Source organism: Ursus americanus, chromosome 1 (genome assembly GCF_024610735.1).
Source record: "Ursus americanus isolate L20-20 chromosome 1, mUrsAme1.1.p, whole genome shotgun sequence".
Lineage (NCBI taxonomy): Eukaryota > Metazoa > Chordata > Mammalia > Carnivora > Ursidae > Ursus > Ursus americanus.
The window spans coordinates 62,361,542-62,381,732 of record NC_142127.1 but is presented as its reverse complement, the minus strand read 5'-3'; the positions used below and the strand labels follow the sequence as shown (position 1 = coordinate 62,381,732).

At 35.8% G+C, this 20,191-nt stretch overlaps 1 protein-coding gene across 1 annotated transcript in view; it reads right to left on the bottom strand.

Annotated features, from left to right (window-relative positions):
• Positions 1-3,099: 3,099 nt before the first annotated feature.
• The window catches only part of FAM171B (family with sequence similarity 171 member B), a 61,743-nt gene continuing 44,651 nt past the window's right edge, over positions 3,100-20,191 (bottom strand). The window contains exons 4-8 of the mRNA XM_045806277.2: positions 19,847-20,005; positions 15,980-16,150; positions 12,546-12,662; positions 7,872-7,995; positions 3,100-7,619 (exon numbers count right to left, since the gene is read on the bottom strand). Of these exons, the coding sequence (XP_045662233.1) occupies positions 6,275-7,619; positions 7,872-7,995; positions 12,546-12,662; positions 15,980-16,150; positions 19,847-20,005 (1,916 nt within the window). The 3' untranslated portion in view covers positions 3,100-6,274. The remainder of the gene's footprint in view (positions 7,620-7,871; positions 7,996-12,545; positions 12,663-15,979; positions 16,151-19,846; positions 20,006-20,191) is intronic.

Sequence of the window (20,191 nt, the reverse complement as noted above, 5' to 3'; positions counted from 1 at the left end):
GATCTCCCCCAGTCACCCAGTTACCCCAATAATCAATAATGAACACTAAGTGGAAAAATATAGTAACAATAAAATATCTGTAAAAGTACATGTTAATAATTAAATGTTTCTGTATCTAATGAACACAGATCTTTCAGAAGTTATCTAAGTTAGAAATCAGGGTTTTGAAATACTATTTATTACAGAAAGCTGGATATTAGGGGTAAATTTAAGCTAAATAAATATACTTTTTAAAAATACTTTCTATGTAAAACAAAAATCTGTTTTTCTAGACAGAAATATATAAAATAAAAATTATTTTGCACTATTTACTCCATGTTGCTTAATAGCCACAATTATGCTTTTCAGTATTGTATTTAGGAAAGGTTTTTAACTAAGCTGTTCAAGTGTGTAATAAGCCCTGAGACTCCTGGGAATGTAATTATCTGGTTTGTTTTGAATCAGACTGTCTGCAGTTAGTCTAGTGTTTTAATAAGGTCTATAAGGATTAGAATCAGTCAACATATGAATTATGAAACTTCTAGTCAACCTGAAGTACAGACCAAAAAAAAAAAAAAAAAAAGCTAAATCATGTGGGAAATTGGGTATCCCTACAGGACTGTGGTATATTATTTACAACCATAATAAGTATAGGTTTGAAAACTAGGAAATGTAAAATTCAATCAAGAAAGGTTTTGTCTTGAAGGGAGAAAAAATCATATAGTTCTCAACATGTAAACTTTCCCAACAGAAGCAGGTAGGTCTTTATCTACTACAGCTAACAAAGTGGAAGGAAGTGTGACTACAGTTTTGATAAATCCAGGCAATTTTAAAATGTGGTCTCTAGGCTTATCTAATTTAGAAAGAAAATGGTTTTCACAATTTTCTTCCTGAGAAATTTGCCATATATATATATTTTAATGAAAATGTTTTTCCATCATTTGCAATTGATTTTATTACCTTTTTGGTATTTAATATTATAAATTGATTATAATCAATGTGATTTTTTCTAGTCAAACTCTGAAAATGTTTTTATTTAAAAAAAAAATCCCAGTTGGCCAGAAGTCCACAGACTCCCCCCCCCAAAAAAAAGAGGCTCAAAATAAAGGAAAAGATAAGAAAGTCAAGGAAAGAATTTATTTATTTATTTATTTATTTATTTATTTATTTATTTTTTAAAGATTTTATTTTATTTATGTGACAGAGACAGCCAGTGAGAGAGGGAACACAAGCAGGGGGAGTGGGAGAGGAAGAAGCAGGCTCCCAGCGGAGGAGCCTGATGTGGGGCTCGATCCCAGAACGCCGGGATCACGCCCTGAGCTGAAGGCAGCCGCTTAACTACTGCGCCACCCAGGCGCCCCAGGAAAGAATTTATTTTGATAGAGCAAACAAATCCAAATCTAAGACAATAGAACAGAGTTCTCAAAAGAAATTAATCCCACAATTGCTTCAGAGAGAGCTTACTGATAGAATTAATCTATCTCCCTATAAACCATAATAGAAAATCTACCTATAAAAAGGCCACAAAGTGATTTTAAGAAGTCTAGTCAAAGTGACACTGTGGTATAGTTTTAACTGGTACCATATCAACGCATGTAGTTTAGGGAAAGATCCTTAATTAACTGTCACAAGTATCAAGTACTGATAGGTGAATCACTTATGATAAATTCATTAAAAAATCTAACTCCATCCAACTACCTTTTCTATAGTTCTTATATATTAGGCATCCCATATTAATTTCCCTTCTGAGATGAGAATGTGATGACTAGTTCATGAACATCATCTGTTTGGCAGCTATGCTTCTGATTGTGATTTATGAAATCTATTTTCTATTACAGTCAGTTCCGTGTGAGCTTAGCTTGGGTCCTGCATAACAACTCCAGAATATTTGTCAAGACTCTAGACTATCCCAGTGGGAGACCAGGCCCTGGAACAAAGATAGCCACAGCCTGGGTTACACTCTACAGGGATCCAAATGGGAGTGTCTATGTCAAACAGCAGTGCTGAGGTCATAATCTGCACTGTGTTTGTAAGTGGATTCAGAGCCCAATTCCCATTAAAACTAACCAAATGTATTTCTACTACTGTATTAATTTATATGTTACACAAAATGTCCGAAAACATGGCAGCCAAGGTAATGATTCTAAAAGATATTCTAGGGGTACCTGGCTGGCTCAGTCATTACAGCATGCAACTCTTGATCTCAGGGTTTTAAGTTAAAGCCTCATGTTGGGTGTGGAGATTACTTAAAAAAAAAACAGGGACACCTGGATGGCTCAGTCGGTTAAGCATCTGACTCTTGATCTCAGCTCAGGTCTTGATCTCAGGGTTGTGAGTTCAAGCCCCGTGTTGGGCTCCACACTGGGCATGGAGTCTACTTAAAGAATAATAAATAAATAAAATAAAATTTAAATAAATAAATAAAAGATATTCTAAAACCCCAAAATACAAACTGCCTGAACTTGAGTATGGTTCAGTTAGATGAGCAGAAGGGCTCTTGAGGGAGATCTAACACCCTAAGTGTGAATAGCCTTTGTGTCATTATATTGTCTTACGTTTAAAGTCCAAATAATTTTTTTAAGTGGAGAGGGAGGGGATGTTGTATCATTTTCTCACTTAGGTATTTTGGGTACTGCAATTTTATTTTACATTCTATCACATTATCTTAACAAGTCTTCTCATTGAATGGAAAAATAATTTGTACTCACCTTTAATAGTAAAAACATGAACTTTGGAGAACATGAAATACAAAGAATTCAAGTTCATTATATAAACAAAGGGTATTCAAATATATTTATTTTGCCACAGGGAGTATAATAATGGAAAAAGTAATAATTGAATATTTACTAGATTACATGACAGTTTAGGGAGGAATGTTTTGTAGCTTACCCAAAATTAAAGAATACATAAAGGGGATGCCTGGGTGGTGGAATTGGTTGAGCATCCAGCTCTTGGTTTCCGCTCAGGTTGTCATCTCAGGGTTGTGGCATTGAGACCTGGGTCAGGCTCCATGCTCAGCATGGAATCTGCCTGGGATTTTTCTCTCCTTCTCCCTGTGCCCCTCCCCCCTCTCTAAATTAAGTAAATTTTTTAAAAAAATGCATCAAGTACATTTTTAGATTTATTATCTTTAATGAACTATGTTTAACATTTTACAAATCTTCAGATTGTTACAGTTTTCAGCAGTAAATATACTAATAATGGCAATAAATACAGTGAAATGTGAGATTCCTCTGTTGAAATACAAAAGATAGAAATACTTAGAAACAAGAGGGCAATATGTCAACTTAAGGTCTGAGATGGAAATTAACATGGTCAAATTCTTTACAGTGCCAAATACATGGGTAAATGAGAAGCTCTTTCACTATAAATGAATACAGACTTTGAGCTTCACCTTTCTGGGAAGTTTTGAGGGACATTATTTGACCTACAGATTCCTAATACTCTATATGTATTGATATCAGAGGATTCAAACACAGAAAGTGATCTGAAAATGATTGCCAAAGCAAAGAAGTGCTTTTATTCCTCAACATTTGTGACCTTCGTGGTATACTGCATATTATAAAAGGGCATAAACCCTGTACAACTGCATAAATGTCATAAAAATTGACTTTATAAAGTCTCAAGATCATAATATGTATTCAAAAATACATACAGCTGTGCTTAGTAAACGAATCCATCAGTTAATTGAGGGATAATTTTGCTTTTAAGATATATCCAAAGTATATACAAAGGATCCACAAATGTTAACAATTTGTGATCAAAATTCTCAAGAGTTTCGTTTGCAAAAAACTGTTGGTTTTCAATTTAAAAATTTAAGAAAGTTGTGAATATTGTAGGGTAATTATTACTTGGGTTAAGAAAAAGTAGATGGCTTCATCTTTTTAACAGGAAATTTGTGAACTACTCACAAACGAGAAGTTACACATTTTTGATCATTAGAAAAGGTAAATTGCCTATACTTACCCCATTGAGAACAGAATGTGCAGTGTATAAAAAAAATATTTTATTCTGAAACCAAAAAAAAGTATTTCTAGAAAAGCCCCTGGGGATACATCTCATTTCCTTTACATAAGAATGAATAAGGGGCATATTTGAATGATATACCCTTACATCAACATGTGTATTCCATTACCAAGCTAAAAGATGAAACATTTTTATTTAAAGGTGGGGAAAATATAAACTTAAATATCGAAGTGCAACATTTTACTATATAGTCTCTAACTTCATTCCAACGTAATTTATCAATATAAACTGGATTCAAAAAAACACAAGAGAAATACTACTTGCATGCAAAATTCATTGTTCCAACGTGAAACACTAGGTCTATATTTTTTAATTAACAAAAACTGCACATCTGTTTAATTTGGCTAACGGAAAGAAAATCACATTAAAGAAAGATGTTAGCGTATCCTTCCAATAAAGCAAGTCTCTATCAAAGGCACTTCAGCAGAGCACTAACTCTGTAACCTTTTCCAAGTCATTTTCACTTATGCCACTTGTAATGCATCTTTCTGCAGACCAAGAAGAAACCTCCTACTCAAAAAACTAGACCTAGGTATTACCCCAAATATTTCTCTCTCCTATGGATTGGGTAAAATATGGCAAACTTTTGCCTAGCTTTTTAAGTTCTTTGGGTTAATACAGAAAGGCGTGTTATCGGACAGGTTAAGTGTTATAGGAAAAACTGAAGTAATTATAGGAAAAAATTGGCTGAAGTCTACGATCTTGGGGGGGATAAAATGGTTGTCTTTCACTGACTATCCATCTATAATTTGACTAAAGCTAATATGGCTAATTTTGCTTCTTTCAAATCGTTTATGTGCCTTGGGTCTCTATGTTGCTCCCATGTTGAATAGAAGAGGATGAGAAATAATTTAGTTTTACTTTGCCCCCAAGGGAAAGGGGAAGCTGCTTCAGACATTTGCCTTCATGGAAATTTTAAGAAAAATGGGATGAGTTGATTTTAATTAACTAAGAGCTTTATTTTTAGGACATATGAATGATAATTCAGAGTTGAAGACAATTATAATTAAAAACAGCTGTTGAATGCATTCATACTGAATTCTTTGCGATGATGGAAAAGCGCATGGATATATTACTTCCAAAACTAGAAAAAAATGTTGCAAATGCTATGAGTGATTTAAAAAAACTTTTATTTCTCCATTAAATTGAAACGTTTTCTACAACATCTTTTATGAATGTCAAGAGAAAAACATCTGGATATATACCCTAATATTCTGAAGGTATTTTTGAGTCTTGGGGAAATAGAATTTATCTTCCTGCTTATCAACATTTCAAAAAAAAATGAAATGTTTATTTCCTTTAGCTTCACATATTTTTTAATAAACTGAAAGTTTCTTATGAACACCTAAATATTAATTTTTAAATCAAATTTAAAGTGAATTAATTGGGGGGGGATAGAAAAAATATCTTAAAGCTGATTTTAGCCTACATGTATCAGTGAGTCTTAAACTAAAGATATGGGTTTTATTTTCAAATTGATAAAAGTTTTCCTTGACAGCTAAGCTCATTTCACTATAGAAGCAGGGAAAAGAGAAAATTTAAAATAAAAATGAAAGTATCAGAGCATTCATTTTTCAGATTGCTAAATAACAGGTTAACACCTTACCATTTATTCTGTGAAGTTATATCCAAAAGCAGCCAAAGAGCTGCTGTTTCCCTCTCTAACAACCAAGTAGCTTTTTGCCCATCTTAAATGAGTAAGATTTCTTTTGGGGTTGATACAGTACACATATCGTTTATTGCAAAAAAAGAAATATTGTTTGGCCTTTAAAATTCTAGAGCAACATCAATTGAAAACATTTATCGTTATTTTCACCTATAGGCAGAGAACATAATATTACTATTTCACAAGACTATGATGCCCAAAGAATACAGTTTCATTTCTAAATGTTTGACAAGGGCAGGCATCAAATCAGAGGCAAGATTTTTGAAAGCAACTTTAGGAGTACACATTTCACTGTTATTCTTAAGAGAGGGCTAAATTGGCTGATTGAGCAACATTTTCAGATAACTAACATCTGGAAGCTATTTTACATTTTGAGCTCTTGGATACATCACCTGAAAATAAATGAAAAGAATAGGCCAGAAAAAGCATTTCTTGGTATCTTTCTCTTTCGTTAGTGAATTGCCATTTTACTATTTACTCTGCTTGAGACATGTCCAGGGACCATGAGATTGCTCAGTCTCCACTTCTTAAAAAGTTCTTAAGCAATTTACAAGAAGCAAGAATAAACAGCACGAGACAGCAGAGACACAACCACCCTCAATGTTAATTTATGGGAATCAGGGGGCGTTCCTCTCGCTTCTTCCAGATATTAGTCTTGCTATCTTTTTTGGCTAGTGGTGGTCTGCCCCTTTTTTTAGTGGGGGATATATTGGCTTCAAAATCTTCAGCAGTGCTTTTTCTTCCTGGAGACTCTTCCCCAGGGTGTTCCATGATAGCTCCACTCCCTCCATCTAGGATGTGCCTTAAAGCTGGGTCCTCAGGGGAGCAGACAGTGGTTCCACTCTCACTACTGCTCAGGTCTAAATCTTCTAAGTAGAGGATCTTAGGTTGATGCATGCTTTTGATGAAAGTTTTCTCCCTCTCGAGTTTTCTGCTTGAGTGGTGCTCATTCATGTCTACCCCAGAGTCCAAACTCGTGTCATTGCTCTGGGCTCTCTTGCCCTTTTTCAGGTCTATAAAGGAATGTCTCACTTGTGCGACTGGTTTTCCATCAAGAGACACAAACCATGCTCTGGGATGGGGGGAAGGCTTTCCTTTGGACAGCTCCAGGAGTGTCTGCTCTGAAATTCCTTGAAGCTCTGATGAAAAGGGAGTCATTACAACAGCTTCATTTAGCGTTCCAGGAACAGAAACAGATTCTAGTAAGCTGTTTGAATACCGGCTCCAATCTGAAGTTTGGGATGGCAAGCTCTGTTGACCTTCAAGTGGGATATTCTCTTCTCTGGCATCTGGGGGCTGTGCATGAGAATGCACTGGCATTTTGGGCAGTGTCTGTGTAAAGTTCTCTCTACTTACTGGTTCCATCAATTGGCCATAGACTAACTGTCCCTTTCTTGGCAAAGTAGCTGACTTAGCAGTATGTAACTGCTCTGGAGTGGAGAAAAGGTCAGATGTTTGAAGGATGGCAATGGGTTGGCTGTAGATATGCATAAGCTGTTCAGGAATGTGGGAATGTCCATACACCTCTTCATTACCTGTGAGGTATCTCTTTTCCTCTTGTGCATCAGCTAGAGATGAAGATAGATTGTTGTTAATATGTTTAGGTTGTTTGGACCCTACATTGGTCTCCAAAGACTGTGTTGGGTTTCTTGAGTAATTGCTCTGATTGGCTGATAGAAATGGAACATCTTCATTGTAGATTTTAAAATTGTCCCGAGTTTTTACCATGGAAACTCTTTCTTCTGCTTCTGCCTTTGATGGCTCCTTTTTCTGAGGGCTATATGAGGAGTTTTTGGCATTAAATAACTGTGATTTGTCCTCAGCTTTTAATGCAACTTTGACTGAACTGATATGATTTATGTGTGTTGTTGAAGTTGTCTGGTCTCTCTTGAGGACTTCAAGTTTAGTGATATTTCTTTCTCTTTTCTGCGGAGTACCACACTTATCCCTAGAGTAGAAGAGATGGCAAAAAGTGTTTAAAACTTATGATCTAGAAGAGTCATAAAAAAAGAACTCTCCCATGATATATGTATTATATATGAAATTCTACTGTTAGAGTATATCCACTTTTATTTTACTCTACATATTGTAAAGATCAAATTACTTATTTTTATAAAGAAACTTTGTAACACCTAGAACACACTGACATGACACTATAATGATAGTTTTCTGTGTTTATACATATTAATATTTGTCTTACCTGCAATAACAAAGAAGTACGGCAAAAAATCCAATGACAATGACTATTGTGCCTCCTAATATGGCTGTGAGAAACACTGTGTGGTAGGCAGTTATGTCCCTTGAGTCTCCGTTTATACCTGAACCTAAATGGTTCAATATAAACAGAGAAAATACATTATTTTAGATCAAATTTTCAACCACGTCCTAGTCTGGGGAAGGCAGATTAAGTATGTGTACACAGTTGTATTTGGTCGTTCCCGTCTCAATGGCAGGCTTCCCAGGGGGTGCAGCATATGTTCCCTACACTTCGGGCTTTATCAGTTGACTTGTTCTGCTCAATGAAATGTGAACACCTTAAATGAGGCTGCATGATATGGCCCTGCCCTCTTGCTAAGATCCTCTAATATATGAACAGTGTATACCAAAGTGTTGCTCTTCCTTCAGCCTATATTCTGGAATGAGAACAAATGTTGAACTGAACCAAGCCAAGCCCAACAGTCATGACAGTGGCTTCCAGGCCAGACATTGAGGAAATTTGCTTCAGGAGGCAGTAAAACTGACCCAAGTTGTATGGTAGCAAAATATTTGATGGAATAAACTAGGAGAAAATATTTCTGTGCCCAGAGGTTTGGGGATAGAATGTTGGTAGTGAGGGTTGACTTGTTAGCTGTGTTCCATTTAAAAAAAAATTTTTTTAAAGATAAATTCAAAAAAGAGTTTGCCAAGGTAAGTAGGTATGACGGGTTTTCTAGAAAGAATCCAAAAATTGGGGGACTTGAAGGATTCAAAGTTGCAACTCTTTCAGCCTGACCTCTAGATTAAGAAGATGCCATGCAGAGGCACAAATGACCCACTATCTTCCTGTATGAGAACACATAGATACACTGCTGTTGTAAGCAGCTTAGCTGCAGTAAAAGTGGATTAATGCCCTGGGATGCTCGGTTATAGGCTATGGAGATTCTGCATGAAAATAAATGCAACTAATGTTGAGGTAACCTGTTTTACTATCACTAAGACTGCACTTTGTAACAAGTCTACTGATCATTATCAACTAGAGTCTAATATGTATTCGGGATGATAAGGGATGAGACAACTGGTTTTCTGGCAAACTCTACCATGAGAAATGTCCAGAATAAAAGACTGGGCATCACAGGGTCTTTAGATCCTTTAACTTTTGCATCATCTAATTTGATAAAAAAATAAAGTAATAATAATGATAGTAGTAAAGGTTTTGGAGAATCAGTACTCTGGTTATGCATACAAACTTCGGATCTAGTGTGCCTCAATTAGAATCCTAGTCTCACTATTTCTTTCTTAAGAGAAACTTGTTATTTAATTTTCTTTAAATACATACCTTTCTCCCACCCTCACCCATTTGGGGGAGGAACAGAAAACTCCCACCCCCTCCATTCAGGAGATTCCATGTAGAAAGCCTGATACAGTGAGGATGCAGTATAAAAACACTGTTTACAAAAGGGAAGAAGGTATCTGTTGCTACCTTAACCTTCAGACACCCCCACCCCCCATCACCACCTGACCCTTTTGCTCCTTTAGAAAAAGTCCCTGGGAATTCATTTGCGTGTAGAACAAGCCCTTCCTCTAGAGGCGTACTCAAACCCCAACATCACTGTTTACTTCTCTCATTTATTTCTTGGGCAAGTTTCATTACTTTGTCTTAGTTCGTATCTGTCGGATCTCACCTATGTGGGTTGTTACAAGGATTAAGTTAATACTTATTAAAACGCTTAGTGCTTAGCACATGAGCAGTCAGAAAGTGTTAGCTGTATGTCACCATTGTTGCTAAATGAAGCTGCATGGTTATAAAAGAGCGGGCACTCCAGTATTGGCCACACTTTCCCTACGTATGTGGTAAGTGATAATAAAGTGCTTATCATCTCTGATAGATGACCAGGTATAGCACTGCACAATCTGAACTTTCTTCAAACAGAAGTAAGAGTAACAGTTCAGTCTACAGATTCTTATTAAGGATCCAGAGCTGCAATGGAGGAAAGTTTGTTAACTGGGTGAAATTCAACTTCTAAGGATATATGAATATACGGTTCCACAGTAAAATAACGCTAACACTTTTTCATTACAAAGGATTCCAATGGAACACACTTTTGGAAATATGAGGCTGATACTGTTGGGTTTCCCCAAAATTCTATATGTATGACAATAGCAAAAAGTATGCGTGTGTGTGTGTGCGTGTGTGTGTGTGCGCGCGCACGCCTAAAAAGAGAAAGGGAGAAAATTATATTCTCACTTAAATGTATTTGAAAATGCATATTTAAAAACAGTCCTAAGTACTTGTTTATTAAACTCTACTATAGAAATCTATGAAAAACGACTTCAATTTCTTGCACTTATTTTCCAAGAAATTCTAGAATTCTATTTAAGATTTATTTTAAAAAGAGATATAGTTTGTTATTAACCAAATTGTAAGTAAAGTAGCTTCAGCACACCAGACACTAGTCCATCAGAGGACCAGCTTGGATTTTACAAAATGTGATTTGACTCACAATCTAAAATTGGGGGGGGGTGGATATTAGGGATCATCATATCCAACTTCTACAATTTAGAAATAAGAAAACTAATACTAAGGTGGGTAAGTACCTATTTCAGGCTCAGCCAGATATTTACTGGCAAAACCAGAGCTACAATCAAGCTAGCTATATTTCTCGTATAGTGTTCTTTTGACTGTGATATGCTTGCGGGTGGATTTTTGGAAGCATCACTAGAAGCTATCTAATTCAAACTAAATGGGAATCCCACACTTCTATTTTAGTGCTCTGATTCACCCCAGATCTTTTCTGACATACAAGCTAAAACAAAACTTCCACCTACTCTAGAAAATTATTTGACTTTTGTAATCCATAGTCGTATAAATTGGTTTCAAGTATATTTTTGTGTAAAGCACATTTCTCTATAAAACTCAAGTGTTCTTTAGGTTATTTTTATTAGAAATGAAATAACTTGGATTTAGTTGAAGTATTCAGTATTGTTATTTTTCATTAATATTTCATTATAGCTGCAAATCAAGAATGAAATAAGGCCAGACAGCTGGTAAGACTGCAGGATATTTTACATCATGAAGAACAAAAGTAACCACCCTCTGGTTTCTGAATAAATAATCTCGTAAGCACTAAAGTTCAAACAAAAACAGGGAGAACATCTCCCTTGATCATAATGGTTAATGGCTCATATTTCTTCTCTTGGAATACTAAATTTGGGTTTCATTGGGAAAAAAGTCTTGTTACCTTGTATGGTTTAAAATTCAAAGGTTAGCAATATAAAATGAAAAAAATTAAACTATTAAAAAAGACATTTTCAGAAAGAACAGAGCCTTCAAATTACTAATAGACAGCAATATAGGTGATTGAATGCTGCAGAGAAATATATGTAAAATGTCACCCACATCCTGGATCACGGTGTTCTTGGGACTGTTCCCAACTAGCACGAAATAGCCAGGTTGCAACCACCTCTCAGCTGGGAGCCGAGACCCTCAATAAACCAAAAGAATTCTCTGAAACATGATTAAAGATGTAGGAATGACATATGTATTCAACCTGCACACTCCCCCAAAACGTTACTAAAGTGACACTGAAAGTTTTGCTTTGTTTTGTTTTTATAAATAAACCACCCACAGGTTAAAGGAGAAAAGATAAAAGAGCAAGAAGATGCCGAAGGCTGGAAAGTTGACTTAGCAAAGCTGGCAACAGGGAAAGCCAAGAAGCAACTGAGTTGATACTGGTGAGCACCCAAAAGGCCCACAAAGTGGGAGCAGGCCCATGGTGCAAGCAGCCTATACAACCACAGGTTAGAAGACTTTAAGAAACATTGCATGTTTTATCCATTAAATCTTGAGTATTTTGAGAGATTTACACGACTCAAGATGCATGTGTGATTTCCTTACTAAAAATCATATATAATCTGATAGCATGTTAAATCTAGGAAAAATAAAATATTCATTTGTCCTCAAATATGAAAGATGGTTCCTAGTGGACAAGTCTGCTTTTGTCCACCTTCAGTTCCTATGTCAGGCCAACCTTTATTTGGGGTATCACATATCTTATCTTGGAAACTGTATGGGGACACTGTTTTTCAACAGCCCTTACCCCAGGAGTGTGCTCATGACCCAAGTCTGGGCCAGCCAAATTCCTCATCCCTAGAATGAAGGAATAGTGTGAGGAAAAGATTGCAAAGGGTTGGAGTCAGCCATATATGCAGCAACAATCTTGCAAAGACAGTCAAATAGGCCTGCTCGCTGAGTTCCCTAGGATTCCTGCCTTTTAGAATTTAGTTCTTTAGCCTTTCCTGGGATCCTGTGAACTCCTTATATCCTAATACATTTTGTGTAATTATCCAAGATCTGTTCCTGTTGCTCACAACCCAAGGCTCTGACTGATGTGGGTGGAATTTATTCTTGAAAAGTAAACATTTGATTTGAACAAACTTTTATACTTCACAGATTTATCAGACATCATAGCTATAAAGGACCTTAGAGTTCACTGAGCTTAATCTTTTCTTATACACATGAGAAAATATTAAAGCTGAGATCAAGAGACCAGAAGCTTTTTCCAGCATTATACAGTTGGTAAGTGGCAATGTTTAGAATAAAATCAGGACCCAGCAATATCAATTCCAGTTTGACTATGAATTTTTTCAAATTACTTTTGTTTCATTTTTACAATACCTCTAGTTCCTGGAAGTGGAGCTGCTATCCAGTAGCCCAAATGTGGTGCATCATATGTCCAGATTAAGTGATTATTATATGCCTTGACTGTTCCCCGGCCATGATTTACCCAAGCACCTAAAAAGGCAAGTAAAAAACACCAGTTAGTTTATATGTCTTTAATGGGGATAGGAGTTTGCTGATAGTCATGTATAAAATACTTTGCAGGACTCTTTCAAAGATTATGAAAATTCTTGCAATATAGTATCATGAGATAATATATATCACAATACAGCGCACATTGGGGCGCCTGGGTAGCTCAGTCGGTTGAGTGTCCGACTCTTGGTTTTGGCTCAGGATATGATCTCAGGGTCATGAGATTCTCTCTTTCCCTCTCCTTCTACCTCTCCCCCCATTCACATGTGTTCTCTCTCTCTAAATAAAGAAGTAAAATCTTTAAAATACATTTAATAGTGTATATTATAATATGTACAATAGAATGATTTGAATGCTTGTTATGACTAAAGGAAATAAAGTCATAAATAAGAAAGTACACATTTAGGAAAATCATGACTCTCCAAATGTTGTTTAAGTTGTGCGTATTGAGATAGGTCTTAAGGATGTGAATAGTGAAATCCAAATTTATCAGGTGGTTATTTGTCACCTGTTCTGGAATGCTGATTAAACACTTTTATGGCCTCATTAATTTTTTTATTAAATGATGTTTTGGTCTTAATATTACTGTTGGCATGGCTCTTTTAAGAACCAAATTTTAAAAATATTTTTTAAAATGCTATCTGCCCTCTGGTGCCTAGGTGGCTGGGTCAGTCAAGCATCCTACTCTTGATCTCAGGGTCGTGGGTTCAAGGCCTGTATTGGGCCAGCGTGGAGCCTACTTTAAAAAAAATAAATGCTATCTGATCTAATAAAATGCTATCCATAGAGCAAAGAATTCAGTAAAACCCAGATCTTTTAAAGAGTTCAGCATAACAAAGCTTTTTATAAAATTCAGTGTATATTTGTAATTGATTTGTTAACTCACTGTAATGATAGATCTATAACATGTAAAACTGTTTTTAATAAGGTAGACAAATGTGATGGAAATGGATGAACTTACTGTTTTGAAATAGTCACATTAAAATTAAACATTATATATCTGATACATGCATTCAAAAATTTTGTTACCTGAAGGTACATTAGAGACAAAGGCCTTTGTCAGGATGAACAGAAATCAGAACTCAACACAGATATTCTTTGAAATGTTTTAAAACAACTCTTTTATTCAACAAATTAGGAAATCCAGGCCCAAATAAGTGACTTGTTCAAAATCACACTGCTGGTAAATGGACTAGACTCCAAGGCTTAGAGCTTTTAATCCAATGATTACAATATGTTGTACTCAGTCTTAGTCCCCAGTCCTGGCACAGAGCTTCTAAAATCTTTGGAGTTTCCTATATGATAAAAGGTGTAAAGAGAGCTGCTTGTTGTTCATAACAAGCCACTTTCAACCACACCTGACTTTATGTTAATGAGGTGATTTTTGGAAAGTCCAATGGGGGGCTGGTTGCCAGGAAAACCCACGTGATTAGATTAGAACTTTCAGCTCCACCCTACACACACCTCCGGAGAGGGGCGATGGGCTGAAGAATAAGTTCAGTCACCAATGATCAATGACAGTAAATCTTGGCTACATAATGAAGCCTCCATAAAAATCCCTGAACTACAGGGTTTAGAAGGCAGAGTTGGTAAACACATGGAGGTGTTAGGAGGGTGATGCACCCAGAGGAGAGGATATCCTTTTATAAAAACTGATAACGTAGTAAGTAGACTGTTTTCCTGTGAGCTGTTCTAGCAAATAATCGGAGTTGAGGAGATGGTCATGGGAACCTCCAGTTTATAGCTAGTTGGTCAGAAGCATGGATGACAAACTGGACTTGCAGCTGGCCTCTGACGTGGGAGCTAGGGGGCAGTCTTGTGGGACTAAATCCTTAACCTGTGGGATCTGATGCTAATTCCAGGTAGACAGTGTCTGAATAGAACAGAATTTTAGGACACCCAGCTGGTGGAGAACTGCTTGGTGTGAGAAAAACAACCCCCCCCCACACACATTTGGTGACCAGAAGTGAAGTAGTGAGTGTAGAATTGCATTGAGAGGAGACTTCTTTCCCTTACAACTATCTTTTTTACTTAATATATACATGGTTTTAAGAAAGAGTGGAAACTATTTACTTTTTATAGTGACATTTGTTTGGATTTTTTTTTTCCACCTAACTACCCTTCTAATTACAGTGAAATCTCATTCCAAATCTCCTTTGAAGGTTGATGGCTCCCTATTTTCAATCCACATGATTAGTTTGGGACTCCAACACAGAACCTTAAGCCTAAAAAAAAAAAGTACAGATTTTTTAAAAATAAATCTGTACATTCTGTTTGCAGACCACAAAGGTTGGTTCTGAGATGGGCACAAAAACTCCATTCTATAATTGCAGTTAATCCAAGAGCTTGTGCAATTGCTACTAGGAAAAAAATCTTTCCTTCCATTTAGACTTTAACCTGGGTAGGTATGAAGTTTGAGCACTTGCCTTCAGATTGGCAGAAGCATGTAAATCTATCCCAGAAAGGTATTAACACAGAGGAAACAGATGAGAGTCCTGTGAAACTGTCTAGGCTCTGTATCCTGACTCACCCAAAACAATTATGGATCATATCCCTTTTTTTGTTTTTTGGCAACTTAAAGACTCCCGTCTTATTTTATAGAAACACAAGAACAAAACCAAGGGAAGCAGAGGAAGCAAGCATGCATCCATTTAGGAGGCTAACCTCACGGACCAAAATTGGTATCTGAGTTTTTTTGTTTTGGGATTTTTTCGAAAATACTCACTCTGTACCTTAATAACACAATGTTATTCTTATGAAATTAACATACATTTCTCAATTGCCTCAACCAACCTTTTAGATACAAGTTCATACTGCCTATCAAAACAAAAGCCTGTAAGAATAGAAATAATTTTTTTTTAATGTATTTCTACTTTTCTATTCAAGATCTTGGGGGATATAAAAAAGGCATCGGAAGGGCGCCTAGCTGGCTCAGTCAGTAGAGCACACAACTCTTTTTTCAGAAAGCCCCATGCGGGACTCAACACTTCACTGACTGAGCCACCCAGGCTCCCAAGCACATGACTCTTGATCTTGGGGTTGTGAGTTTAAGCCCCATGTTGGGCATAGAGCTTTAAAAAAAAGCGTGGGAATGTGAGTAAGTAATGCTATTTTTTAATGTAATATATTGACATCATTTTCCCCACAGTTGTATTATACTAATCAAAGTGGGGCCAATCTAGTCATTTTAAAGTGCTTAAAATAGTAACGTTACTGACTGAATGTTTTCTCTTTAGTAGAGCACTAAAACAAACATTCAGAGGGGAAGTATTAAAAGTATTTTCACGTAGCTCACATACCTATGTTCATATCAAATGTCCAGGCAGGTATGTGATCCCCTGCACGTACATCATTTGTATGCAGAAGGGGGAGAGAAACTTGAATAGAGCCATCCACCTTTAACTCTTTTCCTCCAGAATAGATTTTCACACATACTGCAGCAAGAGGAGTCAATTCAAGACTTTCAAAACCTAAAAAAGATAGTTTATTAAAATATTATAAAATACAGGGTTGTAGTTACATATTAATAAAAGCAGTATGGGCCTAAAATATTTAATTCCTTTGTTCACCTAGCGTTATCCATTTTAATATCAAATAGATACTGGATCCTCATTAAAGAATTTTAAAATATAAATACAGGTTATACTTCTATAACTTGACAAATCAGTATGAGCCTAAAGATCTAATTCTTTCAGAGTCATGTGATTTAAGGTCACTGGGATCTAATTCAGTGTTTTAGAAACCTAAAAACAACAAAAATAATCTCACTAGTGTCCAACCCAAATAAAGGTTCTACCATATCACATCATCAATGCAGATATGGGTCTAAAACTCAGTCTCTCCTGTTCCCAAGAGCATCTGTTTCAAGTACTAGGACCAACAGACTCAGTTATACTCCTTAAAGTTAACTTTGTAAGAAACATTGACTCAAAATGCAAATTTTGATAGGTTTGACAAACATGAAACAAAATTGGCAATAATGTTAGCTGATAAAAGTAATAAGCTTTGATATACATTTCATTAATAGCATAATTGAAAGAATATAAACAGACTAAATATTAGTATTAAAATATTCCTTAGATTTCACAGCTTGAAAAGTAGGGAAAGTGAGATTAGTAGAATCGGTTACAGTGTTTTGCCTTAGGTTTTAAAGTATGATTATACATATAATTTATAACATGCCTTCTTAAATATCAGGAGCTACCTCTACATCTCTATCACTGATACGAAAAGAGTAGAAAATACATTTGTTTTGTTTTTAAATATTAGCAATGCCAACGTAAAATGTACTAGAATATTTATAATGAATAAAGTAATATGGTTAAAGATGTTACAATTTAATATGAATTTTCTACAAATTTGATAATTTTAGATTTCCCAAGGAAATTTACTAATAATTAGAAAGAGTTAACTAAAGTATATTACATCTTATTTGCTCTTCATGGATAAATTTGACTCTTCAGCTTAAAATCTAGAGTTTTGTTCATTCATTTAATAAATATTTATAACAGAGCCCCTACTGGCACCAAATACCCATCTCGGTTCCAGAGATACAGTGGATACATGATCTCTCACACTGGCTTGCAATATTTTTTTCACAATCCTCATTTCTATCAAAAATGCTTTTTTCCATTTCTTTGTCCATTGTCAGTTTTTCCCCCCATTCGAATGTAAGTGCGTGGTAGAAGTTACCTTACCAGGGCTTTGAGGAAATTCTGGAAAGGCAATGTAATTGCAGGGTCGTAAAAGCTGCCTCTCTGAGGAGGGGATGTATGAGCTGTGGCCAAATGATAAGGGGCCATCCATGCAAAGACCTCAAAAAGTGAAAAGCCCCCAAATCAGAAGTGATCTTGGTATGTGCAAGAATGAAAGAAGGCTGAAGGGCAGAGAGGTTGAAATAGCAGAAGGCCTTTGAGTCCGTGGGAAGGAATTGTCATTATCACTTCTATACCTGATGTTTATCTTCAGTTATCAGAGCAACTATTGGCTTAATGAAAAACTTCCATTAAATATAAGAGAATTAGCCTTTGTAAACTTCCTGAAACACTAATCATAAGATGAGCAAAATAATGCCATACATATTTTATAGACTATTACAGTAGTAAAAATCTAATGTAAGCCCAAGGAAATTATCATGTAATCTGTTAGTAATTATAATTTCTCCTATCAAGCTATTTGGTAAAGCCCGCTGGCTTTCTGAGGTGGCTGCTTTTAACTCTGCCCCCAACCCCCGGGGTCTATGCAGTCAGTGGCCTCACATACTAAATGCATCTGAGGCTGATGAGATCAACCCCACACCATGACTTGGGATAAGGCCAGCCTAAAGAAGGAAAAGAGAATAGTACAGGGAAAAAGACTAAAAGGCAATGAGAAGGAGGCAACTTTAAAAAACACTTTCAAACTCACAGAACTCTAGAACTAAACAGTCCAATACAGTAGCCACCAGCAACATGTGGCAACTTAAATTTAAAGGAAATTAGTGCTTTAGTTCTTCAATGCACTAGTCACACTTCAGGAACTCAACAGGCACATGCCGCTAGTAGCTACCATATTGGATAGAGCAGAACATTCCCATTTGACAGCACTGCTCTAGAACTTTTAAAATGTTAGCAGCATTCTTAGGATAATGGAAACATTAAATGAATAATCTCAAAGCAGGTGGTAGAGGAATGCTGGGAGAGTATATTATGTGTTCTTCTCACTGAGCCTAATGAGTCTCATCCATAAAAACTCTCCAGTGCAACTTTAGCTTCATTTGTGATATGGTATACTGGTACTGTTCTTGTAAATGTTTTTATTTTGAGCATCCTATAACTTACATCTGAAAAATCTGGCAGGTGTCCTAGATTGGCTTCTTCAAGAAGCTGACCTTGAGATAACAATTGGGAAGGAAGTACCCACCACTGAGGGAGTGGAGGAGTATAGAGAAGAAGGAAGAAGGCAAAAAAGGATATATTAAGGAACAGATATGTACTTTTTTTGTACTCCTGTTAGTGGAGAGCTTGCCCTCATGAGGGCCCACCCTGCATGCTGGACTAGGGAATGCCCTTAGGCCGAGTCGCAGGTGTGTGCAGTAGGAAACAGGCCTGTAACAGAACAGTAAGCGGCATCTTGCTGGAGCATCGCTATAGCAGGTAAGAAAAAAAAACCTAACTGAAACATCTAAATATTTATTACTCTAATTTCTGGCTGTTCTCCAAATGAAATTAACCAAAATTTGACACAGCTGAGGTCATCAAAATTACAGATTGTCTGAGGTGATTTTTAAAAACAGTGGCTCAGTTATATGTTGCAACAAGTAGCTGAAGTGGTGGAACAAATGTGGGTGTACAGAGGAAAGAATTTCAGGGGTTTATTCATGGGTGTATTAAATAAAATGTAAAATTCCATCATCCTCTTACCTTTTAGGTCACGACAGTCCTGTGTACATATAGGCTGTTGAATCTGGGATACAGTTGACCCTTGAGCAACATGGATTTGAACTGAGCAGGCCCACTTATGTGGACAGTTTTTGATACAGCACTATGAATGTATTTTCTCTTATGATTTTCTTAACATTTTCCTTTCTCTAGCTTAATGTAAGAATAGAGTATATAACACATATACAAAATATGTTTTAACGGACTGTTACTGGTAAGGCTTCTGGTCAACAGTAGGCTATTAATAGTTAAGTTTTTGGAGAATCAAAAGTTATACAAGTTTTAACAGTTGGGAGGGACAACCCCTGCATTTTTCAAGGGTCAACAGTATATATTTTTAAAATATTTACTAATAATTTTACTCATAGGGAATATCAAGTATATTTGATAAGAAAAACTTCCATAAACTTTATGTCTATAACAATTATTGATAATTAATTTGATAAGATTGAATAGAAGGTCAAATTATAAAAATATGTATAAACTTCTTTAAATCAAGTTTTCATTTTTCAATATATTTAACTTGCAAAGTTATACAACATATTACTATTTCCTATACCTTGTTTACCTCCTTTGGATAGATATGTCCTGCAAAATAAATTTTCCATTAACTTGATATAATGTATGCAGAATATTCTGGTATAACCTTTCTTTCATTGGATAAAAGAGAATTTCCTATAAATATTTTAATAACTAGCTTTATGTACTATTTCTTATAAATATGATTATGTAAAAATTAGATAATACCTGATTTATTGAGAGTAATTCCAGTTGTATACAGGAAATTGTCCACTTTCAAAAATTGTTGTAGAACTGTAAGATAGCCTGTTACATTGCTAATGTGATGGTTGTCGGGTAGTTTAATTAAGGCTTTTGAAAACTGAACACTTGGTTGAGATTTGGCATCTGGAAAAGGGAAACCTCATTAACAAATAGACAAAACAAATGCATATTAAGCAGAGCATCATTGCTTAGGACACTTTAACATCTCATAATTACTATTTTAAATTCAAAACTGAAATAAATAAGAAATCTTTCTTTCTTTAGGTCACACAATGCACCTTTACCCTAGAAACTGCTTGATTCTTCTGT